Source organism: Coccinella septempunctata, chromosome 5, assembly GCF_907165205.1.
Source record: "Coccinella septempunctata chromosome 5, icCocSept1.1, whole genome shotgun sequence".
Taxonomy (NCBI): Eukaryota; Metazoa; Arthropoda; class Insecta; order Coleoptera; family Coccinellidae; genus Coccinella; species Coccinella septempunctata.
The window spans coordinates 39,864,047-39,881,644 of record NC_058193.1 but is presented as its reverse complement, the minus strand read 5'-3'; the positions used below and the strand labels follow the sequence as shown (position 1 = coordinate 39,881,644).

Here is a 17,598-nt window from a genome sequence, read left to right as displayed (position 1 = left end):
ACTGCTAATATGTGTCCTTACAGTGTCGACTTTTGAATTATCGCAGCTCAAATTCCGAATATTCGTAAGGATTATTAATTATTGTCCCCCTTCTGAAAATTACTTTTTAATGTTTATTTGAACGTCGCGCTGAAATATCCCACTTTTGGAGACGCGCGCATACCAGCTGATACTGGATTAGCATTCGGTTCTATGAACAAGAAAGAAAGAAAAAGATAGAGCTAAGAAGACATGACTTGGTTGACTTCATTCAAATATGGCAGCTGCTAAAGTGAAGTAGAATTGTTGAATGGATATTGAGTTTACTACTGTATATCGTGTTAGTACGTTGAGTTGAAATCGTTTGGGTGAAAGCTGAGCTGTCATTTACCTTTTTATTTACATAAATACTTCACTCTGTGTTGGAATTGCAGATAGAATAATCCAAGAAGACGGTATCGTTGAATGCCTAAATAGTGGAAGACTGAATTTCGTCAACGAATGTCATGTGTATGTGATTTGAAGAATCCTATTCGAGTACCATTTCCACAGCTGAATTTCCGAAAAAAAGTTCAAGGAATGTGCAATAGTTAACAATCAAGTGCGCGAGGAAACTGAAAATCGTGAAATTGAAAATACGAAGGTGTCAATTCGTGACGTATTTTTTGTTTATATTTTGAATAATGTCATTTTTTACTGTAAAAACCGAATGTGGCCCAACAAAAAATTCGAAGCATGTGCGACAGTAGAACTTGCAGAGTTCGCCGCGTAAGTTATACGAAAATATGTACGAATTTGGTTAACGATACGTAATTTTTTTATTGAGCAACAACGATGCACCCATCCAATAAAGATGACACAAGTTCTAAAATTTCGTGCATATATGACACACCCTGTGATCCTAAAGACAATGACTATGAAAAACTTTTTTGTCCAAATAATGAACTGTCGGAGCCCCCAAGAACTAGATGTGATAGGCTGAAGACTGGTTCTTCCTGTCAGGCTTTGAAACATGCCGTGTCAGCCCTACATCGCCTGGACGATTTTCACAAGGAGAAAATCGGATCAGGGTTTTTTTCGGAGGTCTTCAAGGTAAGAACACTATTTACCATTTGCTTGTCTTGTCTCCGGACATCTAGGTCATAGAAAAAGTAACCTCGGAAAAGCCATATATGCAAAGTGACACCTGCTTTAAAATCGTACCAAAACTAATAATAGCTAACGTAAAGAACGACGAACTTTTCAAATTATACCCCAAATACCATAACTAATCTCTTCCAGGTAGAGGATGTAATCGTTTTCGTCGGCTGCATTGTTGTTATCATATGGTCGAGTGCAGTCCCAATTGACTCGATGTAAAGTACTGTTTAGTGTAACAATTTCATTATTTTATCGTCTCTAGAATGCAATTACTCAAAACGGGAGTTCTGATATCAAAAACCGTGACTTGCTCCCATTATTCTTGCTCTTGGGACATAAAACTAACGAGAAAATGCATGCCTCTCTAATTGCAAGAAATCTCCAAGCACCAGCTGTAGGTACAGTTAATGCTGTTTGTGTTCATCGTTGTTTTTCGAGAAAACATAAACCTATCTACCAATGCTCGTTTCCACTTTTCTTCTTGGCTTTAGGCCACGACAGACATTGAAACCAGAGTTGGCAACTGGCATTTTTTGTTGATTCACAATAATTGAAAGGAAAGATAGTACATATCGCCAAACTGGACGTTCATCAATAAATTCTTGGTTTAATTCGTAGTCATAGAAAATGAGATTGATTTACTAACCTAACAGTGAGTTACCTTGTAACTAGACTAGGGAGGGAATTTCCCTAATCTAAGCTTGTAACTTAAAATTTCTATGGGGGAAAGAAATATTAATTTGATAATTTTCTATAGTTGTGTCATAGATAAAACCTTAGGAGAATTTTTATTTTGCATGGTATTTTTCGCTAAAATACTATATTTATCCTTGAATATCCTTCCTCGTTGGATTTTTGAACAAAATGTGAGAAGGTAGCTCACATCAAATAGGAATTTTTGGTAACATTTCTACCGCGGCGCTCTAATCCCTAGAATTGATGATTTTGGGTGGCACGTAAGTATATACTTTTCCCACAGTTCGATTATTTCCAGGAACTTCTTTTGTAGTGATTCTATTCATTTCTGGGTCCTATAGAACAGGTATTTGGACCGTTTTTAAACTGAACGTGATTTCAAGTTGAATTCCATGGGTGTTTACGAATTCACCGACTTCATAAACATCTGATGTGACGATAATAATGAAGATTCCTCCTACAATACGTTTTGTGCTCTAAAAATATTCCAAGTTTGGTAATACATTGCACACTGTCCCACGCTATATACGAAGATTTAGGCTAAGGTTGATATCGATGATTTCTATGCGCCTTACTCGAGCACAGAATAATGATATCTGAATCGAGTACCGAAGAAGATCTAGAGTTCGATTTGAAACGATTCGATATCGTTCAGAACTGATAGAAAACGAATCATGTAGGAAAACAAAAGGATAATCGACCGACATTTGTGAACAACGTCGTTGGTTCCTATTCCGAGATATCCTTGTCAGGACCAAATGCGGTTTCTTGCGTAAGGTTAACGACTGGCGCCGTTCTGCTTGTCACAGTATCATTGATAATTTTCAATTATCCGTGTTAGGGGGGAACGGCGGACTTGACCTCATCTTTCGGACAGCCGCGAGAAGAATTGATCAAGTGCAGAAATGGGCATACATTAGGTGAATTATGCCGATCCATAGACGTTTCTGAACGCGCACAGAAACTATCGGGAACAATTCGAACCTCACAATCGCATTCTTTCGTATTCGAAAGGTTAACGAGGAGAATTTTAGGTGATATGGTTTATCCACCTTGGTGTTTCGACAACTTCACTGTTCTTTATGGTTATTTCATCAGTTTGTCTCACTGATTTTAGTCGCATATTGAATTGTGGAATTGTCAAAGTTGAATTTGGCAGTTTTGAGTGACAGTAAGAATATTTTTATCCGTGTTATACAAAATTAATAAATAAAAACATGAGGACGCAAGGAGACGGTCGAAGACGAGATGAGGGATGACGTCAAAGTAATTATGCATTCTCGTCCATACAGCAATCCTACCATAATGAAAGATAATCTGTTTGCTATGTTCGATCCACCTTTGACGCCTTTTCTTCTTCTTTTTCCATACTGACTTCCGTTTCCACGGTCGCTCGTGTCTTACATAAACGACCCATCAATTAATTATGGTTTAATTAATCGGACTAACGCAGAATGCTGATCGTGCGAACGCGATTCGGAAAGAGTAATATAAGCAACAATGGGACGCCTGGTAGTTACGCAAAACGACCGGAAACGTAGGACGCCAATGACGGTTCTCACACACATACGCGTTACACTGGATCCCGCGACAAATCTTTCATATTCCAATTCAAAAACTTTCGGATGTCAAATTATAACATAATAATCTCTTCAATATGTATCTATGCTCAATTTTCTATCAGCGGATCTTCTCTATGTTTCTTTTTCCAATTGAATGGTTGCCAATTTAAAAACACTGAAAACTCATTCAGGTAATCTATGTCTATGCTCAGTTATTATAATTTTCTATGAGCGAATCTTCTCTATGTTCCTCTTTCCAATTGAAAGGTTGCCAATATAAAAACAGTGAAAACTTCTTCGGGTAATGACAGAGTCATCTCTATGGTTACAGTCGTAATTATGTTATCTGAATATTCCTCGAAGCGCGTTTTATGTTAGAAACCAAGAAGTACTTTCGGAATTTCTCCGCGTCAGCTGTTCATGGTAGATATCTATCGCTAGCTTGCCTTTGGGACCTCTGAAATTTGACGAGAATTATTCACAACCGGGAAAACAGCTGCTTCTTTTTCGCTCTTGGTTGATTAAAATTGTTATTCGTTCCCTCTGGGTTACCACGATTTCCCCATATGGCTTAGATCGATCTGGAATAATTTCTTGTCATTCCAGGTGGTATACACTTCTTCAAGGTTTGAGGATTTCGATCTAGATCAAAGACGTCGCAAAATTCCGATTGCCGATGATAAATGTTTGTTGATACACAGTGGAAATTGAATTCCCGGTTAGATTTTATCGTTGGCAGCATTGGTTATGTGTGCACATAGAAGATTTTAATCCCATTCACTTTCTTCCGAGTCTGTCGTATTGGTCTGATGAGTACGAGCATTAAATCTTGTCGAAAACACCAATTAAAACTATCTTATTGCCTGGGTTGATAATGGAATTAATTCGCGGAAAACTTTCTCCACCAGGTGACGTCCGCGATGTTCTTCGTTTTTCCGTTTGTTATCTCGTACGATTAACCTTCGGACTCAATCTACCCAGTCTTCCCAGTTAATGGGTGCTATGGGATGAAGGGTTGGATCCCCATATCCGATTTGTTCATCAAATTTCTCGAGTTTGGGACGATTTATTTAATTCGCTCGCATGACACTCGAGTAACCGATCGAATGACGCAAATCATCTGTCGCAACCAAACGTCAACGTCATAGATTGTAACCGTCGGCCCTCGTCGGACATCTGGAACGTCGTGAGGAAATCGAGATAGGCCTTAATTATTATTCTAATTGCACCCGTCGGAAAGAATACCGTAGGAAAAAAACGCGAGCGATTCTCTCGAATCGTATATATACATATACACTTTCACTGACGATTTTACATAACCAGAAATATTTGTAGGTATATCTTTCCGCCGCGTGCTCTATGAGCCGCTCTAGAAGAAGAAACGGCAAGATAAAATCCGTTTCCGATGAGGTAACAACAATGGTCGTTTACCATCCCGAACGATCTCTAGGGGAAAATGAAAAATTCTCACGCGCGTAAACTTGGTTCGAAAAAGTTAACGTGTATTAATTACCCGGTATAGATAGATGGAAAGAAAAAAAAACTAGAAATAATTGGCGTCGATATGCTCGCCGTTCTTGACAAGGTCGTGGCGTGTAGTCGTTGATTCCGAGGCACAATTACTGGCTTTGTTCAGTTTTAATGATCAATAACTTTTTACACTTCGAACGACTCGAAATGAAAATTCCTTCGATTGGGCTCGAAGGAAAACGATTGTTGGAAATATTTTAGTCGATTGATGAATATATTTTATGAGTGTAGCATCGAAAATGTAATATTTTTCGACTTTTCATGACCGTATCTTCCAAAATGAGTTGTTGAATGAGCTGCCGATCTTCTTACGAGTACATTAGAATGCGGCAAAGCCAAAGCAAAATATGCCCAATTTTCGTGATTCAGACTGGATGGGAAACTCGGGATCTGCCCGAATTGTCCGAGATTGATCCGAATAGGTGCGTTCGCGGAAGGTGATGGTTAGGGTCGAGGAACTCCTTCGGCTGTTTCCTCGGGAAAACGTGACGGGGAAACGGAGAAAAGCGAGCACGTTTTTCCGATATTTTCGTACCCGGTTATAGGTTTCGGTTCACGGGCATATAATATATTGACCTTGCGGCGTAAAAGGCGACACGTAACGCTAAAATAATATTAATAATAATGATGATAACGAGCGCGTTAATTGAAATTCCGGATCGTTTTTTCCTCGGGATCGCCTTATATTACGAGGAGGCCTAAGTTGACATTCCGCCTGTTAGGCGAATCGCTCAATTCTATGGAGAGACGTCAAAGTAGGGTATACAAGTCCATATTCGTCTGTCCACAGTCTTTTTACTCGACGAAAACGTATACGTCCACGATCGGAACCAGTCCGGAGAGGAGGAATTCGCATCGACGACGTTTTCGCAAAAATTCAAAACATACGATTGTTTTGATACGGGCGGATGACCTGATTTTTCGAACGAAGCAGAGCAGAATTTTGCCAGTTGGCTCGAGGACGTATTATTGGTTCGAATTCGAAACGAATGAGAACGAAATTCATTACGAAGGATATTGTTCCTATAGGGATCGTTTGAATTTTGTAAATTTGAGGTTGAATGGTCTCAAACGTAGACGAAAGCTCTCTTCGCAATTTTCAGAATGGGCAGATAAATTTGTTTTTTTGATATTTGACAAGATACCGATTCGATTTGATCGCAACTTTATACATAGTTTTTAAGTACTGATACTGATAGATTTGTGCCTAATTTCGTAGAGATCACTAAAAAATTATTGAGCAGATATGAGTTCGGAGATAATTCAGGCCAATACGACTCACGCTACAATTTTTTTTTCTCGAAAATCGTCACTTTTGGCAAGAAAATACATGTAGGAGACGTTATTTGTTCGGAATGAATCAAACTATCAAAAATTCATTTTTCAATGATATACAGGGTGAGTCTTTGGGCTCGTACAGATTTTTGAACAGTATATTCTTGAGATCAAAAGAAACAGGCTGTTGAAAAACCATAAAAAGTGTTATTGCAGTTCTATCTGCAGTTCTATCTGACAAATGGTTTTATCGAATTAATTGAATTTCAGAATTTAGTTCTGCATTTATTTGATGAATCTTCTTCAAACACGAGATATCTCCCACGTCTTCCAGTTTTCTCATTATGACCATTACGTACCATGAAATACCAAAAATTCAGAGACCTAACTCTTGAAATTAAGTTGGACGTTATCTAATGAACATTTGCACCTTTGGAAAAATAAAAGTATTCTTTATATTTTCTCGTATAATACGCCGATTTCGAGTAGTTTGTTCAAAAATTAGAAAATATTTGTGACATTTGAAGAATTGGGTACTTTGGCTGAATACAACTCTGTCTAAAAGATCCACAGATGTGTAGTGTCATAGATTTAGCTCGTTATTCTGAAGGTAATTTTGGTTTTAGGGGTGGCACAGCATTGTGAAAACTTAAAATGGCTATATTTTTTAATCAGAGCCGAATCGGAAAAAATGGTAGGGGAAAAAAGTGATTCTTTTGACCTCAAGAATCTACTGTTGAAATATTTTAACGACTCAAAGAAGAAGAAAACATTTCGGGGTTGGCTTTTTCTACCTTCGTCAAGAGTGTAGTTGAAATCTATCCATTTCCTTCGATTTCGGGGATCGCGTATCCACCGACGACGGGCAATTTTTAGAACGAAACGTTCAAAACAACGGGATTTGGCATCGGATCGACCCGAATTTCCCGAAATATTTTCCCGAACGAAAATACCCGCACCCGCCGTCGTCGGTTGTACCTAGTGTCAACTACTGACGGTCATTATCGATCGTTTTGCCGAAAACGCGTAAACGTCGTGAATCACCTTTCGAGATTTGCGATCCCTGGCGAGAAAAAAAAATTGGCTGAGTCATGTGGCGATGCTCTCGCTCGATAACCCATTTGCCACGTTTGTTGCGAAGAAACGAAAATGTTTCCCTTCCTTTCTGTTGAAATTTCGTGTCGAAAAAAAAGGAACCTAACGTATAAGTTCACTTAACGCAATTTCTCATTGTTTCTTTTGAACATTCCAACTGTGGATGGAGGATTTTCGAAAATGCCCGAAGATTTCGGTTCGACGAACAGCCGTTCGATTTTTTTTCTCGTGGTACTGGTTAAATTTCGGTCGATTACGCCTAAAATTGACTTTCGTTATGAATGGTATTCAGACGGGTAAAAGTGCCAACTAACCCAAATACCTCGGCGCTAATCGTTCTCCATTCTATCTGGTGCATTATTTAGGCACGCACGACTTATGCCAAGAATTCGAGATATATCCCACGAAACGAGAAGAATGAAAAACGTCTCGAAGGACGCGAAACGCTGGAAGCATACGGAGCGTCGGAAAGGATATGCAAATTTTTGACAGCAGTTTATAATTCGTATCGCAATATTTCAATTTCCACTCCTGATTTCTGTAGTTTCATCATAGAAATGAAAGATGACATAACGTATAAAAATATTCGAAATATCTTTGGTCGGTGCATAGACTTATGTGTGATATCTATATATTCTATGGGTCCAGGCTATTTCCATTAGGGCATTTCGGATGACATGACATTCATGATCGAATAATACTCAGTGTTCTCAAAGTAAAATTTCAGCTTGTGTTCCCATAGATGAATCGTGGTCTTGTCAATGTCAGACCTTAATCAGTCATACCAACCTAAATTGCACAGCTGAAAACGTGCTATTACCTACTGACAAATTTCAGATCTTTCTGAGATGTCGACAAATCCCGTCCCAGGACAAGAACCGAAAATTTCATGGGGGTGTCATGAAAATTTGTATGCGCTATTCCGAAGCTTCGTTATCGGAAATGACGGGTCCAAAATGCGGGGAAAGCGAGACACCTCTCGTACCGTCGAGATGTCGGATGCAGACCAAATGGTCCAATTACACCCATCAGGAGAGCGCGTTCACGACCGATCGACGGAGAGTGAAGATTCAAAATTGCTAATTGTCGTAATCGAGAGATCTTCACTTTCTTCTCCTTCAAATTACCTCGCTGCCATCGATACTCGTCGAAAGTAACACGTAGCACACGTAAGGATTCGATGTACAGCAGTTATCCCATTTCCAGATCATTCACATCGTTTTAAATCACGTAGTTATTCGAGATAGAATCATCATCTCTATGTTCCGATGTATGTACGTAATTATTTCTGTGATGCGTCTTTGACATCGGACACGGAACGTGACATCCATAGATCATTTTTGTAACCGTAAATATATCTGTAATCTGTGAAGGCTGTTTTAAGTCTATGGTCCAATTTTCTGAATTCGTTGAGGTTATATATCGTTTATCGTTCTTTAAAAGTATATTTTATTGGAAATTATGAACCGAAATGGAGGAAATTACGTAGTTCGTGAGGCAATTCGTTACCTCGATGGATGATTTCGTAAAAATTGGTAAAGTTCCTTTCGGAGTTTCTGCATCGCAGGAAATTTCGAGAATCGCACGATCACCAAAACTAATAACATAACGACCTTATCTTCTATCGGGCCAGATCCTGGACCCGATAGCGAAACAATCGTTTTTATCGATAATTATCATCGTCTATTGTTGTTTCGGATCGCTACACGGAGAGAGATTGAAAAGAGACCTTTTCGGAACGCAAATCTCACAAGTATATTATTTGGTCCAGGCAATTGAAAGGGAAAGATAAGATTGTGAGTTTTACAACGGTTTATAACGTTTGGAATATAGTTTAGATGAACGAAGTGGAGAAATCTCGTCACGTTGTAACTAATCATCAACTGTTTGGTTTTCTAGAATCTTCAAAACAAATTCTATGCACTCCATATCCTAAGAAAGTAATAGAGCATTATTATTTTGAGACAGAGTAGGAAATAGACCATTTTAGGTGGTCTAACCCCTTGCTCATTTTTGATCCAAAAATTCGAAGGTTATCTTTCGAGTCGAAAATTATTGTAGATCTGAACGTGATACATATTCTGAAAGAGCAACTCTTCTAGTAATAAATCTAAAATTTCATCCATCTCGGACTAACCGTTCGGTCTAGAGGAAGTTTTAACTAAACCCAACTTTTTGGGAATTTTTCGAAACACCACATTGTTGTTTTCGTGGAATGTTACCTTTTTTCATAATACGTTTTTAAGGTGAACACCTGATGGAAAATGAAATGTTTTATCTACGAGTATTCACAAAACGATTACGATTTCTAAAGTAAATAGCATTCTTGTACTTTTCTGCCATTAGGAAATCATATACATTATCTCTGAAATAAGGCGAAACCTATCGTTAAGGTGCGTGAATCGTTCAGATTTTGGAAAATCCCAAGAAAATTCCACCCAATCCTTCATCAACGTGCAATAATTTGTCACTTTCATCACGTCTGTACGGTTTTTGAATCTTGGATAACCGAGAGATTGAATCCACGACGTGGGACGTTCTTTAAATAATTCCTTATCAAGAATAGATTGCCGGCATCCTCTGGTAATTACAATATTTATTGTGATAGTCCGCATCTCGTTCAAACTCGCAGATGAATGAACGTTATATTTGTTTCCGGATAGCGGAAACGATAGTATTGGTAATTTGGGAAATTATACGTTTAAAGACTCATTATGAAGGTCGTCGATGTATCATGAACGATGTCATTACCGTCGGAAAAAGCACTTGCAATTTCTGATAATGTCCTTTTGTCTTGGAGTCATAGTTACAAAGAGTTACTATGGCCATGACTACCTTAAAGAGTCATAGTTACTACCTTAGAAGAGTCATAGTGACAATAAATAACTATGATATCTAAGGTAGCCAAATGCCCATGACTACCTTAATAATTTGAAGAGTCATAGTTACGAAAAGTGACTAAAAAAAACGGCTCCAAGTATTTGTTTTTTTTTTTCTCATGGTGCCAGTTTGTAACAGCAGAGAATTCTCTACCAAATTTTGGTAAGGAAACGGCCGAGATTATTTTGTATGCATCTGAACGTGGGTGGATTTTTATTCTCGAAACTTTGGCATTGTCGATTTCCTGGAAACCGTCGATTTTCCGAGAATTCGATCGTTCTATTATATTTGTAAGGAACAAATTGAATGGAGATATCGGATATTCGTCATTCGCAATCAACGCTCCTTTTTGGAAAACTTATCGGGTACAACAATGCGTTAGCCAAACAAGACGTGAATCAACAAGTGATTCCATTCACTGAGAAAACTATCGTTCATTCAGAATTCCTTCCCGGGAAGATCAAGCGAGATGGAGGAAAAAAATCGATGAGAATACCGATAATTTCTGCAGGAAATTCATTATTTTCTAGGAGGAATCCAACCAAGGAGGAATAAACTGATCCTATCCGTCGCCGCGATATATTTCAAATGTTGGACTCTATGCTTGTTTTTTTTTTTTTCGTTTTTTTTTTATCGGCAGGTAGGTATGCGATGAATGCATCGAATTCCTCGGCGTGGAGAATCCGATCGGCTTAAAATAGAACTGGCGCATATTTATGAGTGACGATCAGATGCAGGAAGTCGATTTTTGGTTTATTTTCGGTCTCGCGCGTTGCGGACTATTTCTGAGGAAACATAGCTCGGCGCCCTTCGCGGTCTCCTTCGCCGACTCGAATTTTAAACAGCTCTCTCATTGTTTTACATTCCGCTAACCTTGCCGATTTCAAGTTCACGCGTCATTTTATGCGGACTCGTGTACATATTTGTGTTTGTTCTCGTTGAGATTTACTCTAGATATCGTAATATTTAAAACGGATCACCTTTGAAACTTCTACCTTTAGTAGAATTAATTAATGACGTCAAGTGATTCTACGATAAACCCTATTTTTTCTGCAATAGATTTACTCGTTTCAGTGCATGGCGTTAGCTGATTTTCTCCAAGATGTTTAAGGCGAGAAGCTCGTAATGCGAAGGTCTCCGGTTCGAATCTCGTCGAGGTCTTTTTTTTTTTTGGCCGATGGTGAAAGATGGGGAGACCGTCTCCCAGGTTCAGTTAGATGAACGCATCCGAAAACAATACACGGTTTCTATTAGCAACGCCAGGTTGCATCAAGCAGACCGACAATTAGCTATTTATACATTTACCTGACTTGAGGGACTTGAAGAATTTACCGAAACGTAAATATTCAGATGAGTATTTTTAGAAAATATGGAGAATACGGCGCACCTTGTCTAATGACGGGAATAATACGCGGATCGGATTCTTCGAGAAAATCCGACCGATTCTGTAATCGCAGGCGATGTGCGTATTTCTTTTAGCACCACATGTACGAGTTCATTTATGCGAATTGTTCAAAGTTGGATCTATCTGGAAAATAAAATTATTGTGGATTTTAATCCGTCTAGCCGAATACCTAGGTTAACGAGCACTCATAGAATAAAATCTACAGGATCGTAGAGAAAAATCTATGACTTCGTGCACTGTAACATTTCGAGCCGTTAAGAAGTTGGCAACCGTGACAATTTGGCAGCTATCTATCTGTGGTTCGATAATTATTTCATCTTGTTTTCACTAGAAAATTGAATCGGTCTTTTCGTTATACTGTATCTGTCCGAATATCGATAATAATAAACGATGAACAAATAATAATACTGAAATTCCTTTTGAAATCTGAATCTAGATAGGAATTTACATTTTTACCCTGAATTTGACTCCCTACTATGATAATAAAGAACGGCCGAACTGCTATGGTTGCAATTTCTTGTATTTCGACAACGAACCGTCGTCAGTGGTGCCAACTGCAGGAAGTCCAAACGACCATCGATAAATCTGAAACGTTCCGGAGCCTGGGAATTTTTTCGCGTCTTTGGCGTTACTTTCAGAACGGCCGACGGACGTAAAACTTACAAACGTCCATTATCGGAAGGTCGGGCAGTAGAAAGTGTGTGAAAAGTGTGGAAGTATCGAAGATCCGCGGATAACAATGGCGCACGAATCGTAGTCCGGTCGTTTTTCCTCTATGGCACGGCGGCGTTCACTTTCGCCGTCGCCACCGCTCAGGAAATTGGAATATATCGGAGATAACGACGCCATTAAGCCGATAAACGGTTATTGTTTCGCTTCCACGATGGACTCTCTAATCGGGGTGGAGTTTTAATCCCACACCATGAGAACTTTACGATACATTCCCAGTTATACAACAGAGATGGATTGTTTTCCGACACATTTCGATCAACTGGTCTGCAGAAGCTTCGAGCTATGCGATATCCACAGAAAGTCTATTTTTCCCAACCGATTCGTCGCATACCGATTTATCCACCCCTGGTAGATCTACAGATGTCTATAGCCATATTTTGGCGATTAAGACGCGTGAAGCGTCTTTAAGCGATGCTATTCGAGCGAATAAGTCATGACGTCAGTCTTTAAGACGCTTTAAGCGGAACCTGGCGGTCTGTGGAGAGCGCCTGTGTCATAGAGTCATCTTGTCTCTGGCCTGTGTCTTCTTAACCGGAAAGAGAATATGTTGTTTATATCGAATTTGATTTGAATTCCTACTAGGGAAGAGTGCTTTTATTGCCAATAATGCAGTTTCTGCATTATCATTTAGTATAAATAAATATTTTTCAAATAATAGCCAAAGAACAGAAATTGAAAAATTCACAATTCGATTCGCTGTCTAATGACAACGACAGATGACTCAACTATCAGCGATATTCTATTTTTGCGACAACAAAATTAATGACGTCACGCTTAAAGACGCTTTAAGACATCGATTAAGACGCTTAATCGCCAAAATATGGCTTATATCTTCCTTCTATGATATCAATGAGAAAGTTTTTGACATTTTTGTCGGTGGTGTTCATAGATTCCACTGACCACTGAGCCGGCTCAAGAAATGTCACTTTGTTCTAACCTCCTTCACGATGATCAGAAGGGCTTCCTTTTTCATTTTATATTCTTTTCGCAGGTGACGCATAAGGTTAACGGGTCAGTGATGGTGCTCAAGATGAACCAGCTCCGATCGAACAGACGAAACATGCTCAAAGAGGTGCAACTGATGAACAGACTCTCGCATCCGAACATCCTCAGTTTGCGGGGGGTCTGCGTGCACGAGGGACAGTTGCACGCCCTGACCGAATACATCAACGGGGGCTCCTTGGACCAGCTGGTGCAGAACTTGGACGTCGACCTACCGATGGCCACAAGGATAACGCTGGCGTACGACGTCTCGTGCGGCATGGAGTATCTACACGCCAACGGGGTCTTCCACAGGGATCTCACGAGTAGGGTAAGTGTAGAGTCTGAACTTTTAGAAGGGTAGTTTCAATGCGAACCTTTCAGAACGTGCTGGTGAAGCATCTGGACAACGGGAAGCTTCAGGGGGTGGTGGGAGACTTCGGTCTGGCCGCCAACATACCGCCGCCCGACGCCAAAGTCAAGCTGGGCACAGTCGGCTCGCCCTACTGGATGTCGCCCGAATGCATACGGGGCAAATTCTACAACGAACTTAGCGACGTGTTCAGCTACGGCATCGTGCTCTGCGAGATGATCGCCAGGGTGGACTCCGATCCGGACCAGTTACCTCGGACCAACAACTTCGGCCTAGACTACCTCGCCTTCACCGAGCTGTGCGACCTACGCATCATCGTACCTGACTTTCTGAAACTAGCCTTCAGGTGAGAACATCGACCGCTGATTTGACAGTTAATATCGAACCTGAAAGAGTCACAAATGAAATAAGTTCAAATATAGAATATTGATCTTTGAAATTCCAAATTTGACAATCAACATCGAATCTGAAAAAGTCACAGAATCTTTTAAAGAAGAAATTCGAGCACAGATTCATCTTTGGAATTGAATAGATTACGATAATTTGACAGTTTACATATCGACTCTGAAAGAGTTACGAATGCATATTTGAGGTTAACGAAATTTGCGTTTCAGATGCTGTGCAGTTGAGCCAGATCAACGTCCCACATTCACCGAGATCAGACGGTCTCTCAAAGACATAATGACTGACTTGGACGCGGGTGTCCAGAAGGAAGCACCCAAGGGGAGTTACGTGGCGAAAAGCGAGGAACAGCTCCCCGGCCTGTCGGTGCAAACGTCGGCCCCGCAACACAGAAAACGTACGTATCTGGCCGATCAAATGTTTCAGCTTCCTACGTTTTCTGACGGGCTGTCTGTGTTTTAACAAACGATGAGATTTTACCCACCCTAATTGTGATATTGATCTGTGTCATTAATTCTTTTTTTACTATATTTTATCTTTTAATAGAATGTATTTTTGTATTTTGGTGTTTAATTGTTTCGATGCGTTGGTGTTTTTCGTTTTATCGTGATAAAATGGTTGCCTGTCTTTGGTATCTGACGAATATTGAAGATTGGACCAGATAGATTATTGAGTTTTCGAGCAAGTTCGAAATTGAACGATTCAAAGTCAAGAAATTACAATTGGTACCGGTTGAAAACGTTCTAAATTTCCCCATGGCCATTTCCGGATGTTTTCTAACAAGACTAGGTTATCCTCAAAAACAATGTCAATGCATGCCCCATAGAAGAAACTCGAAAAAAGAAGAGAATTGTGCTAGGAGATGGAAATGATTCCTAAAGATTCAAGATTGCATGATAAATTTATCCTTGATAGGCCTCTTTTCGACGTAAGTAATTTTCTGAATTCAAGTCCCCTTGCTGTCTAATTCATGTAGTTTGTGGAAATTATGTTTTTGTCGTACGCTCACTCATCTATCGTAGTTCGTAGTTCAACCAAGGTGTATTTCCGTTTTTCAAATCGGTTCTCAAAGGTGTTAAATTCACTGGACCTCACTCCTCTGGTAGCTCGGTTGTAAAGCATTTGACCGACAATCAAGAGGTCGAGGATTCGAATCCCACCAGGAGTGGAACTTTTTCAGAATTCTGTACACCGCGTCAGACTTTTCTTCATACTTCCACTGTTGTCAGATCAAAAATGATCTTAAACGGAAATACACCCTCCAGTTTGAACGAGAAATCAACGAAAATCTGATTTTTTTTTCCGTTCTGTTTTGCAGTGATACACAGGAGGTCCCTGTCCGAAGACGTATCGGTGTTGACGCTGTCGATGTTCGGCTCGCCGAGCGACAAGGCCCGCAGACACGCCATCCACATGTGCCAACAGGACCCCTACTACAAACCTCGCACGACCAACCCTTTCGCCTCCCTGGCCCAGTTCAGGGGCGTCAAGAAGTTCCTGGGCAACTTTTCGTCCTGCTGCGAAATGCCCTCGCCGCACGTGACCTCCGCGGGCGAGTCGCCCAAGTCGCTGCCCGGTTCCCCGACCGCGACCAGGAAACACGCCAGCACCAGCAGATCCCCCCTCTACGTCCATCCCCTCTTCAGGACGGGATCCGGCACGAACCTGTCCGATTCGGGCACGGTGGAACCGATGCCGAGCATGCGCCGCAGGGGATCCTGCGAGTCCGGTTTCTACTCGAGCGTCGGCGAGTGCCTGTCGCCCAACTCCTTTTGGGACAGCGGCACGGCGGTCAGCTCGCTGAGATCGCTCGACGAGTTGGAACCGGCCGAGATCCACGCGCTCTGCAAGCGCGCCTCGTCCATCTACACAGACAGCAGCGAGGACATATCCAGCCTCACCGGTTCCGAGTGGACGACCCAGGACCTCCAGCCCAACATCTCGGCCATCGTGGATTACTTCGAGAAGAAGGGCGCGACCCTGAGACACCCGGGGGGCGTCAGGGGCGGTCTGCAGCTGAGCTCGCGGATCGCCGCGCTGCGCAGATCGCTCGAACGGCACGGCAACGTGGCCGTTCAGGGGGGCAGTCTCCACGTGCCCCCGCAGCAGCGTCCCAAGTGCTCCAGACTGGTGGTTTGCGAGGGAGCCGTCAAGTCCAAATTGCCCCTATTCGATAAGAAGTAGGCCGATCCTTTGACACTTCCATCTTCCTTGTCGTTTCTTCGTGGTTTCTTCTAGTCAAAAAATGTTCGCACTTGTTTTACGAGCTGGCCTATTTAATCGAATCGCGGAACGGGTGGAGAACTCGCTGTTAACGTATCGAAGAACCACTGAAAATCATTTTAACAAATACGAATTTGTGGGTCCGGACAATTCGATGTAGTATCCTGAAGAGGCACTTACCCGAATTCGTAGATTCTCGATATCGTACTGGGTCGGCGGATTTAAATGGTCTTCAAAGGGAATATCACACAAAATTCCCGTGTTTTTTAAATGTATTTGTGCCTTTTGGCTGTTTGAATCATTCTACAATCCTGATTGAACGTTTATATCGGTGTTCTCAAAATTTTTGACATTATTCAGGTTTTTTTTGGTTATGCGTAACATTTATGGTTTCGTCATAGAACAAGTACTCAAGTGTCAAGGTAGGTCTTTTGCAACTGTCCATAGAAGTTATATAAATCTTTCATGAAACCACAGAACACCTGCATTATTTGAAAAGTTCTGTGTCACAACCATAAATTTGAGAACGAAACCGTTTTTATAAGGTTGGCAAGCGTTTCTTAACCATAGACAAGTCCTCGATCTGAACACAAAACCGGATGTTCGTCGACCCGGTAACGCGAGTGATTTTATTCTTTAAGACATAGGATACTTGGAAATTTGTCCCGATCTAGAAGAGACGTTTGAGGTAGCTAATTCGAACTATCCGCAGTATTAGATAATGAATAAAATGTAAATAACGTTCAAGACTGAATTCACATGTTATTTTAGATCGGATTTCGATATAGAAAAAACTGTATTTTTCTCGATGTTTATGACGGTATATTTTCATAAAATCGAAAATCTCCGGTTTATACGGCCTGTATCAGGCCCGTACGGGGATCGTCGCGAGGTGTTGTTAAAATGATTTTCACATTTTGTATTCTTTATGTTCCTTATATAGATGAATTAGAGGCGTTAACGTGAAATGAAAATTATGTTGGTATTGTATCGTTTCACGTTAACCCCCTCCCCTCCCCATGAAAAAAATGGATTTTAATTGGTGATGAAAATTTATGGATTATTAATTTTAATATCGTCAAAGCATGATCCGATTGCTTTGAAAGATGGTTATATTATTATTTCTATAAAGCTGACCGTCCAAGTGTTTGATAAATTGGTGAATATTTGTTGAGTTAGCAAAAACGGTCTGTTTGTTGTATCTTCCAATGTCTTGTCAATAAAAATGTATACTAATATTTAGCGAATATAAATAATTTTTCATTATTTTTGTTTCTTCTTTTCTGGAAGTTGATCTACAAGTTTTTCTTGAAGACAAGGAATTT

General features: G+C 40.5%; 1 protein-coding gene across 1 annotated transcript; it reads left to right on the top strand.

The window, feature by feature from the left end:
- The first annotated feature begins 233 nt into the window (after nucleotides 1-233).
- LOC123312818 (dual specificity testis-specific protein kinase 2) lies at nucleotides 234-17,539 on the top strand. The gene is made up of 5 exons (XM_044897322.1): nucleotides 234-1,071; nucleotides 13,286-13,606; nucleotides 13,660-13,994; nucleotides 14,263-14,447; nucleotides 15,369-17,539. The coding sequence occupies exons 1-5, from the start codon at nucleotides 814-816 to the stop codon at nucleotides 16,232-16,234; spliced, it is 1,965 nt and encodes a 654-aa protein (XP_044753257.1). The 5' UTR covers nucleotides 234-813; the 3' UTR covers nucleotides 16,235-17,539.
- The last annotated feature ends 59 nt before the right edge of the window (nucleotides 17,540-17,598 follow it).